The following is a 19,362-nucleotide window of genomic DNA, read 5'->3' as shown; positions in this document are numbered from 1 at the left end:
CTAAGACACACCAAGGAGCCAGGCTGTTGCTGTGGTTTCACAGCAGCTATCTATTAGATCCCACAGACAGATGGTGTCAGGCCAGGCACCACTGATCATGTGCAGCCTGATGAAGGACCTGTTGTCTCAGCTCCAGAAACTGCTACTGCAGATTCTTGAGAAAGAAACCAATAGTAAAATGAGGGGAAAAAAATAATCATGCAACTGTTGCTACTGCTTAAAGAGAAAGATGAAGGCTGTGTAATTCAGCAGTAAGACATCCAAGGAAAGGCAAAAGCAGAGACTGGTCACTTGTCAATCAAAGGAAGAGTAGAGTGACAAGCCACACTTCTTTGGTTTCTCATCTCCAGAATATGGATTTTAATAAGAAGCCTTGGTCCTCACTGAATGAGGAGGGATTTTTCAGATCAGACTGCAGCCCTTACCACTCGCCTCCACAGATGTCAAAAAGGACTGATCAAGCCATGACACTGAGACAAGCCATGAATTGTATCTGTATATCCTGTGCTCCTGTCCAGACATCCCAGAGGACTTTGCAAAGTACTTGTTTTGCAATTGTTTTGGTCAGTTTGGCATTTAACATCAATGAAAACTTCCTGCAAAGCCTTTAGTGTGGGTAGGAAATGTATTCATAAACAACTATAAAAATCTAGACATCTGCCCAGGACTTCAATGGTAGCCTGTCTAGCAGACTTTTCTAAGACAGATCAATTACTGTTTAGAAATCAAATGAAGGCAGCCACTGTACTGTCTGAAGGCTCTGAACAGAGAAGAATTGAACCCACCTGCAAAAAGAACTGCAAAAATCTCAACGAATTAGAAATTAACACATGGCTTATGTTTTTATATCGTAACTCTTTTTCAGAAGAGGTAAAAGACCCTGTAAAAAGAGTAAAAACCCTGCCCCTCAGCTCATCTGCTACTCACAGGAATGACGCAGCTGTCAGAATCCCGAGACGCAAACTCCACGTTGCCCAAGTGAAGGATGCCAGCAAGGATCCGAAAAATTCCCATCTGGTAGGAGTCACTAATCCCTGAAAAATGATGAATAAAATGTTTTGAATGGAGAGAGAGAGAGAGAGAGAGAGAGAGAGAGAGAGAAGTAAAGAACCACAAGCTGAAGCTTATAAAATAAAAAGAAAAATTAAGCAGATAAAAACTGCCACCAGTGCATGCTCTTTTCCCCAGAGAATTTGCTATTTGAAAGCACTGCTTGGCTCCACTTGTATTAAAAAGCATTTTACAACCAGATACAAAATAAGATCCACTAAAATGAACTACTTAATTTGTTGTTTTGAAGTGCTTTCCCAGTGATCTCCAACACCGTATAAGCTATAATGCAATAAAAAGTATCTCAATCCCCAAGTTTATCAAACTCCTGTTTTGACACAAAACAGGCCATGAAGAAAATACACACCAACAATACAGGAAGTGCTTGCCAATATATCTTTTGGGATATGATTTTATTTTTTTTAATAAATTACCTAGCAAAGTGCAGGCCTGCCTGGTGTTTACCATTTCCTTGGCATCATCAACACCATCAATCACAGGGCTTCCACCTTGCTTCGTGTAGTGAAAGTAATTTGCATCCCCTGTAAGAGAAAAAAACCCAAATCTTTTACACACCCTGATGCAGAAATCCACAGTGGATCTGTAAAGCTGTGGAATGGGTTGCTCTTGGCAGAATCTATGATTTGATATATGTCAGTGTATTTTTGTCTCTTGGTTCACAGAACCCACTTATTCTGGAGAGGAATTTTTTTAAGATATAACAGTGCAAGTAAGTAGTCTGAAGCAGCCTGGTTCCTACAATAGGCCCTCAAGCACATTCTCTACCTAACCCTGTTTCCACACCTGTGAAATAATCATTTTGGAAGCAATTGTTCTCTAAGTCTGAGCCAACCACACAAGGGGTAGGTGCAGAGTTGACAGCAGCAGCACTTTGGGATTACGTGGCAGGCTTGTTAGGCTATTATTGCACCAGGATATTAAAAAAATTCCATTTTGCCCATTGTCTTCTCATTTCTAATTGATGGTCTGGTTTAGTCTGATAAGTACCTGTGGTCCATTGTGGCTGGGAAGTCATGAAGAACTGGTAGCTTCAAATCACTCTGGGGACAGCCCTGGGCTTTACTGGGAGAGCACCAGCTCTCCTGGGCACTGGGTGCATGTCTACAGTTTCAGTGGTCAGGCTTCCAGCTGCAGTAACAGACTCCTTTTCTTCTGATCTACTAAAGTTTCAAGAATGCTGAAAGAGGAGTATGCTAAATGGCTTCTTTACTTATAATTACATCAGTTCCTTTCTTTCCTGTGTCAGCAGATGTGAATCCTAAATGTGCCAGGATGGTGCAGAAGAGCAGAGAAACACTTTAAATCCAGAACAGTATTTCAGAGATCAGCACTTATGGGCTGTGCAGTTTTCCCACTGCAGTTCTTCCCAGTTAGAAGATGGTGAAGTAATTGCTGGTCACAGCCCAGGTGGATAGGGCATTATACAGATGCAGAATAAGCTTTTCAGGTATTTATACCAAAAATGGTAACATTCTCTAGTAGCTGGAGCCACAGAAAAATGGTTTTAAAAGCACCAAGAGAAGATAATTCACCCTTGCAACTGGAACCCAGGATAAGTCCTTGTGACCACTACTGCAGTGAATATATTAGAGTGAGTGTACTGAATAAACAAATTTGTTACTTTCACTTTATCTAAAAAACCACAAAGCATGAAATCTGTAATTTTAGTTATTTTCAGTATATTTTAGTATTTGAAGGCTTAAAAGTTTAGAATTTAAATGCCAACAATTCTTCTTTTGGTTTTATGGCTCAAAAAGCTCAGAGTTGCTGCTTTGTACCTACAGTTGCACAACAGAATGAAAGTGAATTTCATACCTAACCGTAGAGTTTTAAACTCAGGTAATGCTGCAGAGGCACAAAGTTGGTAAAAGATGTGGTAATTTCTCTCCTCTTCTGCCTTTAAAAAGAAAGGAATCAATTATTTTTCACAACTTAACAAGAGCCAGGAACATCCATGAGTAGAAGAGAACAACTACGTTTAATGCTTTCTCTAGCATTGCATTAAGAACACAGAAGCTGCATGGAAAAGGGAGAGGTAAATCATCATCTATCATTTTCTTCTTGATTAATTTAATCCATTTTCAACAGGAATAAATACGTAGACATTTTCATTTAAAAAAAAAAAGGGTATGATTTCACTTTTCAGAACTGTGGATTACTATTAAATATAGATCAGGATTCTATGGGTGGGTGAAATGATCATCCTTAAAAGCTTTTCATTTTCCAAAAATAACTAATACCATTTGCCTCAGCATTTGTAGTAAGCTGGTAAAGAGAGTATCTTCCTTGCCAAGGCAAGCTGGAATTTTTAGATGAAGGACTAACACAGCTTAGAAGGTTATGACTCATGACCAACACCATAATTGTTAACTTATGTGCTCCAAATTTAATAACTTCAAAACAACAAAAAAACCAACACATAAAAAGCCTCTCATTTAAACCACATGCACAAAGTATCTCTTATTTTAAAAATATACAGCAGTACTTCATGTAACACTCCTACACAATGCAAACTGTAATTCTTTTCTCTATACCTTGAGACAGCCAGTCAAGAATAAGTCCATTTTTACTGAGCTCTAGACTACAGGGTAAGCAGAGATGGAGAGGAAGTGTGGGAGACAAAGAGGTGGTGGATTGGTTCAAGTATGAAACACCAAATGAAGAGAGTTCAAGAAGGATGAAATTACATTCTTATTTGCCCAGATAAAGGCAATTAAGACTCATTCATAATTACTGCAATAGCAACGGGTTTCAAAAGAGGGCAGCTCTACACACCACAGCAGGGAGCTCTTCCTGAGCACGAGTGGCTTCTCTACCAGGTTTTGAAGCCCTAGTTTATGTACTATGGTAAGCATGAACCCACATATAGTAGTGCTTGGAAGGTATTTCATGTTTTAATATACAGCCTCTTTAATAGACATTTTACAACTATGAATAATTCATAGAATGAAGGGCTGACCTTGTTTTCCTTCTCTCCCCTGTCCTCTCACATCCTACATGGCAAATACACTATAAGAGCCACCTCTTAGGAGAGATACACAATATCAGCAAGCAATAACTTTTTGTTTTTAGCATAGTCACACAAAGATACAATCAGAAGACTGCACTGGTATTACCTGAAACACCACTCTTGATTTTTCCAAGAGGTAAGTTCTCATGTTTGCACCAATGATTCGATACCTCTTATCAAAACCAATTTCAATGTATTTTCCGAAGCGACTGCTGTTGTCATTCCTTGTAGTTTTGGCATTTCCAATAGACTTAAAAAAAAAAAAAAGGAATACTGTGAAGGTTAAACAGGTTTTAAAAATTAGCAAACCACATTAATTTTGTCCTGGTTTCAAAATAATCAAGAATTTAATAAAGAACAATCTCTGCCTGGTCAGCAAGTTACATCAAAATATGGTTTTTTCATTGATGCAAGATTTGGAGCTGATCTTCCCAGGAATTTTGTCACTTCCATATAGTCCAATTTTCCAGCTAAAAATACCTTATTGCTCTCTGAAGTATTTTTAAAGGAATCAAAGCCTATTAGCAGAATGCTCACATATACCCAGATTTTTTCTAAGGATTTAATAAAACCGTAATGATTATTTCACACTGTATATATTCATGTTTGTGTGTGTACAGGTGCATGCACAGCACTTGCAACCTCTGTTAGTCTGCCTATCATGAAAGCATAGTCCAACAAACAGCCCCTACATTCTATTTGGCTAACAGCTTATTATTATTACTCTATAATCAAGCATAATTCCAAACTACTGGTGCAAATCTACCATTATAAAATATTTACTGTGTGCCTAAATATAATCTAAACATTAGAGACTGACTTTATTGCCTGAAACTGAAGCTCTTCCATAGCAGCTTGGTTACTGACTTAGAGCCTCTAACACTGCCCCACGTGCCTAACTTTCTTAGATCAATTCAGACACAATAAACAGTATCTAACATATTTCCTCCATAGAACGTGGTCTTGGGATGCCCAGGGCAAGTGACAGTTGTGGGTTCCTCAGTGGTCTTGGAGCACCTCTGCCTACTCACCAGTGTTAGGATTCACCACACGATGGGCACCAGCTGGAAATACAGAACTTAGAGGCATGCAAATCACAACATGCTGAACTTCAAAGAAAAGCATTTTCCCTTCCCAGTTAGACAAAGTTTTAGCAATCACTGAGCAACTTACCTTCCAAAAAAATCCTAAAGATACCTCTGTATTAGAAGGAATGGCATTCAGAGCAATTTGGATACAGTGGACTCCCTTTTGTCCCACACCACAGAATATGTTAGCAAGTACCTAACTGGTACTGGGCAGTGCACCCTAGCTAAAGAGCACAAAGCTGTACCTATGTCCTAGCTTCCTCCTTCACACAGCCGTCCACAGGAACTCTGTGCTGAAATATGGCTTGGGAAAAACAAATGAGACCAAACAGCAATGCTGAGCACTGGTCTTCCAAGTCTGTGAACAAAAGGCCAGTAGGTCAGCAGGGTCAGGCTTTCAGAAAGCCCCCGCCAGCATCAGCACCTCCCACCAAGCAGGTGTCACTGTGGGCATGAGAGGAACAGCTCCTGTAATGGGTGTAAGAACAAATCCCACCTCTGCAGTTCTGAGAAATACTGAATTAATTAAGACTGAACACAGTCAAACTGCATTTCGTATGTTTCAAAATTACTGCTGCTGTGATATATTTTGTTGTTGGTAGCAATGGAATATTGCAATATTTTCAGAAACAAATTATTACTTTGAAAGGTATTATGTACCCTAAAGAAAGACTTTGCTATTCTAAGATTCCTTACCAGAGAACACACTGAGCTCTACAACTCACATAGCTATACAGGGTAACCAAGACTTAGAGGCAGGAAATTACATATAAAGATGTGTTTGAAGACTTGACAATGTCTACATTTGCAATAGGAAAACTGTACATAATTATTGACTACAAAATTCATTATTCAAATAGTTGCTAGAAGTGCATAGTGGCCATTTGATATTACAGAATACTTAGCAGGCAAAGATTATATGAAATTCTGACACTAATGGCAGTAGCTCATAAAATGCTCAAGTTTAGGTTTTCCAAATAGAAAGGAGAAAATAAAGTTACCTTCTGCTTCTAAAATTGTATCATCAACTCAGCAAATTAGGTGTTTCTTGTTTCTAAAATTAATTACTCATTTTCTTCCTAATCTACATGGGTTAATTTGTGTTTTTGCTGATTTATCAACTGAGGAGTTTGAAACATTGATGCTGCTATCCTAGAGTCTGTCTCAACACCAAATTTCACAACACTCTAAAGCTTATTTAAAGTTCAAGCATTTGAAGTGAAAGGGTAACTTTCATCCAATTAAAATAGTGTTTAAAATAATTGAAATTTTAGATATACACAGATACTATCCCTAGAAAATCAAAACCAAGCACCACCCTTGTTTTTTTAGTGGATAAAAAAGGTATGGATGGAAAGTTAATTTTTAGTTCTCAATTTAAACTTCTTTGCTTTGGAAATTAAATCAGTCAACTAGAGGTGAGCTGATGGCCACTGAATGGAAGATGGGGTCCAAGAAGTGTGAGAGAAGGATGCCTGGTTCAGGCTTTGAAACCAAACACAAGAAGTGGGCCAGGGAGACCTGTAGTTGGTTTGTATCTCACCCAGCAAACAAACAGCAAACTGCAGCCCCTTCCCCTGGCTGTCCCTGGCCCCAGGCAGCACCTCCATGGGATGCAGGGGAAGGCAGAAGAGACCTTTGGCAGCCCTGGTCCTGTGAGCCACACAGTGCAGCTCCACATGGCCAAGGGCACTTACTGCAAAGGCTGAAGCAGTGAGAGGAGGACTCTGCCATTAGCTCACCCCTGCAAAACCACCACTGCTCCCCAGCATCTGGGCTGCTCTCCCTGCAGCTCAAAGCTCCCCTGGCTTCCTCCCAGAGTTGGATGTTTGGATCCCCCAGCAGCAGAGCCCACTGCCCAGCACAGCTTGATTTATCCCACAAAACAGTTTCAAAACAGAACACAGCACCACAAACCAGGCACAATTACCTTGTGACAGAACACACACAACTGGGATGGGGCAGCTATAGCTTATCATGAACTCCTCACGCCAGGAGGAAAGAAGGAATAAAACAGTTATTTTTTTTAAATACCTGAGAAAGAAAACAATGGCAGCACTTTGTATTTCATATTTCACTGTGTGCTCTCCATTTGTTCATGTCTACCTACTAATACTTAATACTATTGCACAGAGATGCTAAACATTCACCAAGGCATAAGCTGTCCTAAGCATTTTCTTAGGCTGTGTGCTTGTGAGTGCCTACGGCAGCACCGCTTTTCCCCAAGGAACTCCCCCAATACTGTTCCTCTCTGGTGAATAATTTCCTAACATAGTTCCTTAACTTCAGCTATAACTTGAATCTACACAAAGGCAAAGACACAAAAAACCAATTCAGATGAGCCTAAGAAATGTCTTCAGCTTGGGCAAAACATCAGAATTACAGCATCTCTTGAGCTTCCTGGAGAACAGAGATCCTGAAGCAGGAGGGAACTGTTCTCACAGTCTAACTGCCAGCACCTATGCCTCTAAGCCAATGGCTTTGGGAATTGACTACTGTTAGTTACACAAATTTCCAGAACTGAAACATTAGTATGAGCTAATTATAGCAAAATCATGTCTTCTGTTGTGCTTTGCCCCTCTGAAAGAAGCCGTGTGCATCTCATGTAACTTTGCTGTCTCAGTCTATCTTCCCTAATCACATTTCCTAAAACTGAACATTTGCTTTACTCAGCAAGTCACTTCAAGGTGTAACCTACCTGCCCTCACTGTATGATGGACATGTTTGGTGAGTAAGATCAGAAGTTTTAATGCTCTTTGGATTTTTACACACAAAGACAGTCTTCTGCACTTGCACTTGGCCAGTAGCCTGGAAACTACTGGCATTACAAGGCTGAGCAGCTTTGAAGTGACATTCATATAAAAATTACATTGTTATGTGAAATAAATGAACAATAATAAAACATTACTTGCTGTCTTCTCTCAGGCTTTCACAGGTACTACACAAAATTAGGCCTAAAACACCTCCTGGTAAATGGATTAAAACTAAAATTTTAGAGTACATTTATTCTAGGTTCTTTGATCCTTAAAGGAAGCATGGATTGCTCTCTCCACTGGATGCTTTAGCCCCAGAATAACAGCTATAGCTGGATAGCTGGAGTGTGGGGTTAGTGCAGTAGCTCTCTTACCTCCATGATGGGGTTGGAGGCCAAGACTTTCTCCTCAACATTGGCTTCACTGGCAGATCCACTAACTGTGGCAAAGTACCTCATGGCATACTTAGCTGACACGGTCTTTCCAGCTCCTGATTCCCCACTGACAATGATGGACTGATTTCGTTCATCTCTGAAACACAAAGATATTAATTACCAGCTGCTCTCTCAAGGACACTTCTTTTTTGTGTCCCTGACTTGGCAACAACCCTTCCACCATAAATGTTAGCCATATAGCAGTGATGGAAATGCAGAAACAAGATTGTTAGTGACCAAGCTGCCTGTATGGCTGAATGGACTGCCTGAGACCAGGATGGTCAGTCAGGATGTCCAGCCAGCCAGTAGAGCTGCTCTAGAGAACCTGGCTACAGTCAAGTACCTGTTACCACTATTAACTACGTGAATCTGCAGCTACTTCTATCCAGAGTCTCTGGTAAAGTGCTTCACTAAATGATCAGTGATCATTAGTAAAGATCATTAAGGTCATCTTACAGACAGAGAAATCAACAGCAGAGTCAGCAACCGAAACCTTTCGTCCTTCTGAGCTAATCACCAGCTTTTCCCAGAATTGTTCTGAATCTGAAAAATTCAAGGAGGGCTGTTCAGGACACAAATAGCAGCTCTGGAGTGAAGATGATCCCTTTGTTGTGAAGCACTGTCTTCTCATTTAAAAAAGTAATCATTTGCTACTCAGACAATTTTCTCTCATCTCAAAGAGGACTCTACCCATAAACCCCAACTGTATGATTAATAAACACTACAAAATAACAAGGATAGAAACCAGCATTTATATAGCCTGAACCTTTAAAAATAAAGCCTATATATGTCTTATACATTATATTTTCAAAGCAGAAGAAGCTAAAATGAGTGATATTTCAAAATGCTCCTATGAGCCAGTTGATCTTAACTCTATCTGACCTATTGGAAATTGGAGAAAACAGGAACACAGTTTTACCCCAAAGATTTTCAGTGCTGGGGCTGGAACACAGAACATGTGGCCAAGGCTCCAACCAGGCTGCCCCTACAGCACCAGAGCTGTGAATTAAATTTTGGGCACTCATATGTTCAGGCAGCACATACAGAGTCTGCACAGCCCCCAAACACCTGCTGAGGCCACCAGCAAACACTGTGCAGGGGAAGCAAAGAAATACACATTGAAAAACCATCTGTGGTTTCTTTATCCTACCAGTTCTCCAGGAGACCTGAGGTTCTTTTTCCGAGATGGTAAAAAACAAAGCTGCTGCTGTAACTATGAAGCTAAATTACAGATCACATTGTTACTCTCAAACTGTTACCTATGCTCAAAAACATTGCCCAGCCCCAAGACACAAGCACAACTCCAGCATCTACTTCCTGCTGCACAAAGATGCAGGTTAAAGAAGCCACTGGTTATGTCACGCATCTCCAGGAGAGCCAAGGTGGGATTTGTGTAACTGAAGAAAGACTTCGGCTGAAACAGATTTTCCACATTTTGCTCAAAGGAAATTACTTGAAATAGCTGGGTGCTGATTTAAATTTAAGAGTAAGATGAAAGCAACCTAATTCTCAACTTCCATGTAACACATGCAGAAGGTGTGAATGACTGCAGCATGGTTCACACATTCACATGCACCAAGCTGTCAGTCCCAGTGGGAATGTTGTGAGGAAGCCTAACTACTCAGCTTCTACCAGGTTGTGTATTGTTCCAGTTTCATAGACTGAACTGCCAGAGGCACCAGTTGTGGCCACAGGAAAGAGACAACACCCACTGATGAGACCTTTTGTTACAGCATCCATCAAGCCTGCTGTGTATGCTCCTGAGGAAGGTCTGTGGTGCTTGGGATGGCTTGTGGGAGCAATAAAAGGATGGGAAAGGAAGAAGAAACTCTTACTTCTTCCCCATTCCCCCTCCCAGAATCTACCAGCACCAGACAGACGTGCAGGAGGGAGAGCCATGGGGCTCATGTTCAAAGTGAGCAGCACAAGGACACGGGACAAGTCCAACCAAAGGGTAAGTGTTGGGCTTAAGTGGGACAACCAATAGCAATTTTCCTCTCACACAAACATTTCCCTCAGTGAGCGAAAGAACAGTTTCCTCACAGGAGTGGCAGTGCTATCTCTTTTATTCCTCCTGTTCTCTCCCACATGGAAGAAAACCCAACAGACCATACCATTATAAAACACAAAATTTCTGGTCCTGTTTCAGGAGCTGCCCAACACAGGAGATGGGCTACAACATAACACACTTTTTATCTGTAGATCTCTAGCTCTGCTTCATGTATTAAATACCATTAAATACATGAACTCTCAAGAAGCTCAAGGCCTATGAAATGCATCCTCTGATGATGAAGCATATTTTTAGCTTAGTTCCCAAAGTACTGAAGGCCTTCAGAAAACAGAATAATGCAACCTCAGGACTACAGACTGCTGACAGAACTGTCAACAAAAACTATGTCCATTGTCAAGAGATGAAAACTAAAATAAAAGTGTCTCATTCTAGATGGTACTTCCCTGAAGGACACGTGTGAGCGTGGGAAGTGCACAATGGTTCCGCAGTCCCTGTTCCCTCCTCAGGAGCTCAGGAGAGGTAGGAAACACTCTTTTCACAGCACTGTAGAGGAGGCAACTCCATGGTTTCAAAGACAGTAACGAAAAAATGAGGTTGAAACAATGTCTCCTTAAGAATGACTGTTGCTAATTAGCCCTGAGTTTCCTTCCCCACATCATAAGATCCGAAGACTTACTCTTCTCCTGAGCACTCATTCAAGTGCCCAGGAATAAGGGATTATATCCGCTACTATGTCACTGTATGAGTACATACACACATACACTTTTCATAGATTTGCCTAGAGAAGATACAGCTGGCTCTGTGCAGGCTGAAAAGGCTGCTGCCATCTCTTCTGCAACGAGTATTTGTGTTTGCAGCAGCTACAGTGATCCTGAGAAACAAAGAGCTCGCTCATTGTCTGCAGCAGAGTCCTCTGGCATTGCTGCCCCTGCTCCACTCACACTCACAGCCACTCTTGTCTCCAGAAGTACATTAGTCCATTGTTTTGCTTTAACACACTGCAGCCACCATCCCCTACCATATTATTCTTTCTGCTTTTTGGCAGAGGGAAAGGAAAACACGACAAAACAGCCAAGATCACACTCGACATTTGAAGAAGGAGAAAGGACAGGGTAACACAGCAGCCCCAGCAGAGCAGCAGCAGCAGGGGATGAGCTGCTGCTGCCACAGCCCCAGGGAAGGCTTGGCATACAGATGCCCTACACAGGCAGCAAGACACTTGAGTCTTTCCAGAAGGAGGGTGGGGTGGTCCTGCCAGGCAGCCGTAGAGCTCAGCAGAAGGCTCTTTTATGTCATTAAACTTTAAAGAAATAAGATGCCACCTGGAAAAGAAAGTAACAAGTAGAACAGAACCAAAACACCACGGATAGTGCATGAACTGTGGTGAAATTTTTTTTAATTGTTAAGTAATGGCCAGTATAAAATATAACCTCCTCTTATGCCAAATGAAATATTCATCATCAGGCTGCATTCAAAACAAAACAACAATAAACAAATAGAAAAGACAGGAAGAAGTCCCCAGAAAACACAAGTAACAACACCTCAAGTACTTTCTCAAGTATAAATAACACTTTTGGAGTTATTTTTAGATAAATCATTACCCCACAACCTTTGACCTGACATTTTGAGAACTTGACATGTCACCCGTCAGCAAAAAAACCCTGTAATTAAAACTTTCAGCCAATGAAACAAATAGAACAACAGCATGAAATGTGACATCACTGCAGCCTGATGTCACAACCCATTATCTATGCAACACTGCAGGTTCTTGGAGCTTCTTCTATGAATAAAGTACATAATCAGATAATTTTCTGAATGGAGGAGACATTTTAATTATGGTTTTACAAAGAGAAATGAGGGAAAGCAAGCTGGGAGACAAGAAGGCAGAGGAGTCCTCTTTCACCCAGAGGTGGGTAACAATTGCATCCTAGGATTCAGAGCTACATCACATTGATACAATACTAGGCCAAGTTATCTTGAAAAGAGGTGTTTTAACCCCAACAGACTGAAACAGATTGACTAAGAGTAGTTAATTATTCACAGAAACACAGAGTGTTATAGTCAGGCAACTGTCAGGATCACATTCAGCCTTTGTCATTTCTGAATAGTGCAGAAGAATAAAGGAATGACCAAACCAAAATAAAACTTCAGATTTGAGATGACTAGCCCAACCATTGCACAAGCTGAAATGTGAAACAATAGGCTGAGATTTCTTGCAGTAGCAGGGGACTTGACACAGAAATCTTTCACATCCATTCTTTCAGGCCTGTACTTAAGATTCATATGAGGGTAACAGCTATTTCTTGTGAAATAAAAGAACATTGACACACTACAGAATAAATTACTGATAATTTAAAGTAGTGTTATCTATCACCAAAAAAAAAAAAGCTGATGTCTAATTTGCAAAGGTAATATTGAGATGCTGCAGCCAAGCCTTACACGACTCCACTCCTTGTGACAAGTAACGGCCTTAGAACAACCAATAAAAATCACTAATTTTTCAAAGTGTAATTCCAGTAGGACATAAACAGATTTGTGCATAGGCTGATAAATTGTAAAGACCATTTTGCTTTACCTACAAAATTCTGTGGATAGGCAATATGTTTATGAGTAAAAGTGCCAAAACAGAACAGATGTAGACTTATCTAACTCCTGGAAGCTTGAAATTACAACCCACATTCCAGCAGAGGTTTTTTATGCTTTGAAAAGCAATTGCAAAATTCAACACTGAAGATACAGTTTCTGCTCAGAGGAGGTTCAGCACTGCAGAAAAGAGAGGGCTACAAACTGACTTGAGATACCTTGCATGCAGAAAAGGATTTTGCAGAATAGAAATGAAATGACTATGCACAACAAACCAGAAAGTGTTTTGTTTTTTTAAAAAAATAATAATCTTGGTTTCAAGTTGTGAAAAAGAACTCTTTGTTAGGGATGTTCATATATCTTAATGCAATACTTTTGATAGCATTGCCTACTACTAACTTCAAATTCTGTACTTCATAGAGCTGTAAGGGAGATGCTTTGAGAAGGGCTCAGGATGGAGGAAGCACCACTCCCACTGCCAGTGGACATGTTCATGTGTACAGACTGCTGCAACAGCACTGACTCATCACCAACCGTTGTCAGGACTAAGACAGTTTTTAACAATTTCAGTTGACCAGTGGAAAAATGGATGCAAAATAAGAAAAAAAAGTATTCAAGAAATGAAACATTAAAGTCACTAACATTAAAGATACAGTTGTCAATTTTCAAACCATTTTCATTCCTTAAGATCACTAAATTCATTGAAGCTGGTTCCCTCATAAAACAAACAGCTTACTGTATCACAGTCATTATTTCCATAGCAAACTGCCTAAACAGATCAGGATAATCAAGACATAAAAGCTGAAAAATCCCTTCAGATATCTTTGTTTACCTTCTTCCTCTATACCAACAGAGAATCCCTCTCTGAAGCAGAGGACTAACACTAAACCAGTTAAAAACATACCATCAGGAAGCATTTCAGAGGAGACCAAAGAAGCTCTGAGCTATTCAATTTAACCATCAAAGCACAACATTGTTTTTGTGTTTTTTTGCTTCCTATGACTGATGCATTGGATGTATCACTTGATCTTGCCTTTCAGACTCATGACTCCACAGCAAATAATGTCAAATAGCTGTATATAAGCACACACACCACAAAAACATCAGCCTGGGAAAACAAACAAAAGGAATTCAGAACTTTTTACATCAACCTCAATATTCTTATCAATCCATCCATACCCAGCCACCAGCATTTCTACCTGGCAAAAGGGTATCATGAACAGCTGACTTAAAAAGATTCTGATACAGACCTTGAACTGCTTGCCTCTAATGAACTACTTCAAAGTTGAGCTGTCTCAATGCCACGTAACACAGATGAGATTGGCAGAAGTGATCAGAGTGAGACATCCTTAATGTAACATGGAGAGACCAAATAACAGGGAAATTTGATGAGAAGAACATCAGTACTTACTTTGCCTTTGATCCTAAATTCCCTATATTTGTTAGCCCTGAGGACACTGCCAAGGTGCTGATGTTTTTAAGGAAGTTTCTTGTGAGAGTGGTTTGAAGGCCACCACCCATCTTCCCTCACTGCTCCAGTGCTAAGAGGTTTGATTAAATCTACAGCTTTTTTTGGAGTTGCTACTGGTTGCTTTTCTTCTTTTGGAATAACAGGTTTAAGTCATGTCTAAGGGCACCATATGACAGTTCCATTTGTTATTTAAATGAAAACAGCACAAACTGCTGCTAAAGGCATGATCCTTGCATCTTCAAACATTGAAATCTCCCACTGCTTCAATGTAAGAGCAACATAATAAACAGCTTTTACTTAATCTAGCTGTGATAGTCCAGTTGCTTTATCTCACTGCTGTCCCTCCACTGCAGTTCTGTGGTAATAAGGCAGACTGGTAAGTCTGAAACTGCTTTACATTTTCAAAACAGTGAATTTTGAATGATTAAAGAACCTGATGCAAACTCCCAGAGAAGGAGAACCTGTGACTCAGGGTACATTTGGGAGAGATCCTGCATAGTTACCACTAACATCAATATGTATCCTGCCCATCAAAGACACAAAGGGAACTTGGTGAAAGCTCAACCTACAGCTGAATTCTGGCAGCAGGAAAACCAACCCAAGAAAATAACTTTAAAATGAATGCCATTGCTGAAAGGTCAGGTAGGATTCACTCTGAAAGGCAGGCATGTTTGAAATCTTGCTGTCCTTCCACTACCTGCAGCCACTCTGAGAGCCAGAAGATTAACCTGGAACCAACACAAACCTAGTTGAAGCTCAGTGACATGTTTTAAACCCTGAGATATGAACCAGGCTTGCAAACTATGGAAACATACATGTACATACATGCATCTGACATGACTGTCTCCAGTAATATAAATGCAATTCTGACCTAAGTAAGCATCCTATTTTTTGCAATCTCTCAGCATCTCAGTTGCATATTTGTGACAGTAGAGGACCAAAATAACCTGCAGTATCTACAGTCAGAATGTTCACGCATCTTCTTATCTGAAAGCACAACTAAATAAATCTGTTTCAGAAAGACCAGTTTTCCCTCATGAGGCAGCTACAGCAAAAACAAGGGCACAGAAAATTTTACCAAATCACTTCCTCAATTGCTAAGCTGAAATAAAAGTTTACACAATGCACTGAAAATGAAAGCAGTGTGGAAGAGCTAAATACCATTGTAACTGCTTTATTAGTGTTCCTAAATAACTTAGAAGTTACAGGAATAAAAAAATACATCTAATACTCCACCTGTTCCAAATGGCTTGTTCAGTGTTGGAATAATTACCCACACAAGAGATATTAAACTCCTTTCTTGTGAAATCCATAGGCTTTCATCAGATGTCAATATAAAATTAAGAGTTCTCTGTAGTACCAAAGGTTTTGTGAGCTTCACAGAAAGCAGCTTGATCAGCTTATTAAGAAATGTAGGAAGGAACTTCCCAGCCACAGCAGGCTGAAGGGAGCACTGTCTTAATGGGGCTGGTCATCTCCCAGCATTGGATAGAGGATGCAGAGCAGAGAAGTGCTGGGAAAAGATGAAAGCAGCAGCAGGACAAATGCATGGTCTAAAATGACATTGTACCTTATCTGAAGGTTCACTAAATAGGTCTGATTTCAATAAATGTTGAAATAAAAAGCGTTTCCTAAAAATAAGAGTGATTGTAAATTTGAAATCAATATATGTCCATTTTCTTTTTTGTAGAACACGCTTCTTTTTTCAGCATGAAGTGTGGGAGAAAGACAGGATTTTTTTTTCAAAAAGTTCCCCAGCCTGTGCTGTCCCCCAGACCTGCCCTCCCCAGCTCCCAGGGCTGCTCTTGGGGCAACCCTGCCTCACTTCTGTGTGATGCTTCTATTGTTACATTACCTCGCTTTTCCAGAAGACCAAAATTGCTTTTCACTCTTACCCTAAAACGAAAGGCAGCTGTAAAAGCCACCAGCCTTAGAAGGTTTAACACAAGTCAGTGCAACATGTTCAGCCCTACCTCTGCCCGAGCGCGGCAGCGAACAAGGCTGCACAGGTTCTGCAGCCCCTGCTCAGTGCAGAGGCCTTTGAAACCCAGCCCAGGGTGTGCAGCATCTGTTAGAAGCCTTTACAAAAATTGGCAGCTCCACAAATCCAGGATTTGTTTTTCAAGTAGAGGTAATTCAACTGCTCAATAAGCAGAAATTCATGCAGCAGTTTTCCAGTGCTCTCAGACCAGCAGCAGCTGGGTCTGGCTTCCTGGGACTTCTCTCACCAAGGTCTGGAGGCAGCACCTTGCCCTCTGTCAACCTGCTAAACAAACTAATTTAATCACAACATTATTTGCAGCCCTAAATAAGTTCCATGATCCCATTTCTGGATTTGTCTTTTGGCCTCCTTAACCTGGGAAAGCACCTCCATTTTGTCCTCTTCCATTCCAGCTGCCTCCTACAGCCCACGTAACACAAGCACATCTTCCCATTCTCTCCCCGTGGCTGCTGAGCCCCTCTCCCTGGGAGGTCACCTTCCTCTGCAGAAGTCTCCCCTGCAACCAGGCACCACCAATAAATGCCACCCCAGTGCTCCACCTGCAGCTCTGCTGAAGGAAAGCCTTTTCTCTAAACTTCAACACTTCCTCCTCGCAGGGCTCACTGCACAGCCCTCCTTCCCTGTGGAGCCACGTCATCCCGGCATTCCCAGGGCCAAAGCCTCCAAATTCACTTGCACTGGCACATCCCAAAAGGTGCGGCCTGACACAGATAATTATTTTTTCCACCCTCAAAGGGCTGTTGTGTGGATTAACAAGGTAACTTCTGTAAAGCGCCCAGAATGTGCCAAGTGCCACGAAGTGCTAAGGATTATTATTAGAGACTAAAGCACTTTGAGACATTCTGTGGTGATGTGATAGGGGGAAAACATGGAAAGCAAAAGTGAGTTCCCAGTGCTGTAGCCCAGGAGCAAGAGTCACTTCTTGCACAGAACAGCAGTCATGTTCCTTGGTCTGCTCACCTGCACACCCTGTGCCCATCAGCTCATGGTGACTGGATCTGACGTGCTCTGACCTGACACATTCCAGTCTCCACGCAGGAACAATGCAGAGACATGTTCAGCTGCACCTTGAGTCACAACAATTGCTGCCAACTAAGCACTAGATGAATTATTTGTAAAATTACTCATTTTCAATATGAATAAAGCATTAGTCCTACTAGCCATGTTCTTGAACCACATTTCTAAATTTCCAGTTTAAACTGTATTTTTTTGAGCCTAACAGCATTTCTCACTGACATCTCCTGGAGAAAAGAGGCCATTCTGAGAACAGGCCTGGGGGCTGGCAGCTCTGTACGTGGGACCAGCCCTGGGCTGATCCAGGCATGGATCCAGCACACCAGGTCTGCCTTGCCTTCTACTCAAGCAGAAATTAACACACCAGTCTTAGAGGAGACAGGCTTTCGTGACCGCACATAAAGTGCCTGGAAAACATTAAGGCTTCTGTGAAAGCAAATGTTACTCTGCAGTATATGTTACCTGGCACAAATACCCCCCCAGTGCTGTAGGAAATAAAGGCAGGCAAAATATAGCATATTGAAAATACAGTATATTGAAAAAAATCATCTTCTGGAGAATCCTACCAGAAAACCCACTTAACTGTTGCACTATCAATTATATACTCTATTCTCATATATCTGTTGTCAAGCTGATGTGATCAAGTCATCAGACACTGGATCAGGATTTTTCATTCAGGGGTTCTATGCCCTGCTTCTGCCATCTTGGTGAACTCACCAAAGTTGCTCTCCTCCCAGTGTCTGCTTCAACTTATAAAATAGAAGGGTCTGGAGTGTATGTCTTAAGGCTGAGGAAGCTGGGGTTGTTTAGCCTGAAGAAAAGTAGGCTGAGGGGAGACCTTATCACTCTCTACAGCTGCCTGAAAGGAAGTTGTAAGGAGGTGGAAATTGGTCTGTTCAATGAAGTTACAAGCAACAGGATAAAAGGTAAAGGCCTCAAGTTGCACCAGAGATGGTTTAGATGTTAGGAAGAATTTCTTCACCAGAAGGGTTATCAGGTGTTAGAATAATAGGCTGCTCAGGGCAGCGGTGGAGTAACCATCCCTGAAGGTATTTAAGAGTCATAGAGTCATAGTACCTAGGAATATGGTTTAGTTAAGGACTTGTCAATGTTAGGTTGATGGTCTAACTCAGTGATCTTGAAAGTCTTTTCCAACCAAGGTGATTCTGTGATGGGAAGTTAGTCACCCCTTTCCTGACTTCTGCCAGAGGAGAAGACAGTATCCATTTATTAGACACCTGCAAAGGAGCAGCTGATCAAATGTATATTTTTATGAGAGGGCATCATCTTGGGATGATAAGTTAACTGCAGGCTGTCAGTCAGTCAAGGTTCTTTCAAAACACCTACTCAACAGCTCACCACATCTTTTGAAGAAAAAGAGATTAAAAAAAAAAATCTTCCTCTAGCTGAAAGGCATCAGGCACATCCTGAAAATCTGACAAGACAAGCAGGCAGCCTGCTTATTAAAGGTAATTTAATGAAAAAGATACACACCACTATTGGATAAATCATTATACTTTGTCCAAAAAGAAAAAACAAAACTTTAGAGACTGACGATTTAAACACTTGTTTTCTGTCCTGGTATTCATTGAGTTTTATAGGGATCTCATCAGCATGTAATTCTGTTTGCAAATGTTACTTTTAACTTGCACTTTGCTAGACAACTCAACTAATTAAATGTAAGTTAATTTATTAAATTGAGAAGCACTGAATTCTGCTGTATATGTCATCAACCACAAGTAGAATGGAAAAAGCCCAACCAACAAAATGCTGATAATTTAATTACTGCAATGTACCCTTACTAGGCAGGCAAAGGGATCCTGACTAAGTGATTTAGAACTTCAAGCCCTAATAGTGTTAGGAAACTGATAATAATAAGTCTCATATGTTAATGCAGTTCTTAACAGTTTCAAGAATATAATCAT

The 19,362-nt window shown here is 40.8% G+C and overlaps 1 protein-coding gene across 1 annotated transcript in view; it reads right to left on the bottom strand.

Annotated features, from left to right (window-relative positions):
• MYO5A (myosin VA (heavy chain 12, myoxin)) overlaps window positions 1–19,362 on the bottom strand; it is an 83,714-nt gene that overhangs the window by 49,374 nt on the left and 14,978 nt on the right. Inside the window, exons 5-9 of the mRNA XM_009994544.1 lie at window positions 8,297–8,453; window positions 4,188–4,331; window positions 2,887–2,968; window positions 1,485–1,592; window positions 928–1,034 (exon numbers count right to left, since the gene is read on the bottom strand). Of these exons, the coding sequence (XP_009992846.1) occupies window positions 928–1,034; window positions 1,485–1,592; window positions 2,887–2,968; window positions 4,188–4,331; window positions 8,297–8,453 (598 nt within the window). The remainder of the gene's footprint in view (window positions 1–927; window positions 1,035–1,484; window positions 1,593–2,886; window positions 2,969–4,187; window positions 4,332–8,296; window positions 8,454–19,362) is intronic.

This window comes from Chaetura pelagica, unplaced genomic scaffold, assembly GCF_000747805.2.
Source record: "Chaetura pelagica isolate M959 unplaced genomic scaffold, ChaPel_1.0 scaffold222, whole genome shotgun sequence".
NCBI classification, from domain to species: Eukaryota; Metazoa; Chordata; class Aves; order Apodiformes; family Apodidae; genus Chaetura; species Chaetura pelagica.
Note: the sequence above shows the minus strand (reverse complement) of the source record. Positions and strands in the feature narration are given on the sequence as shown.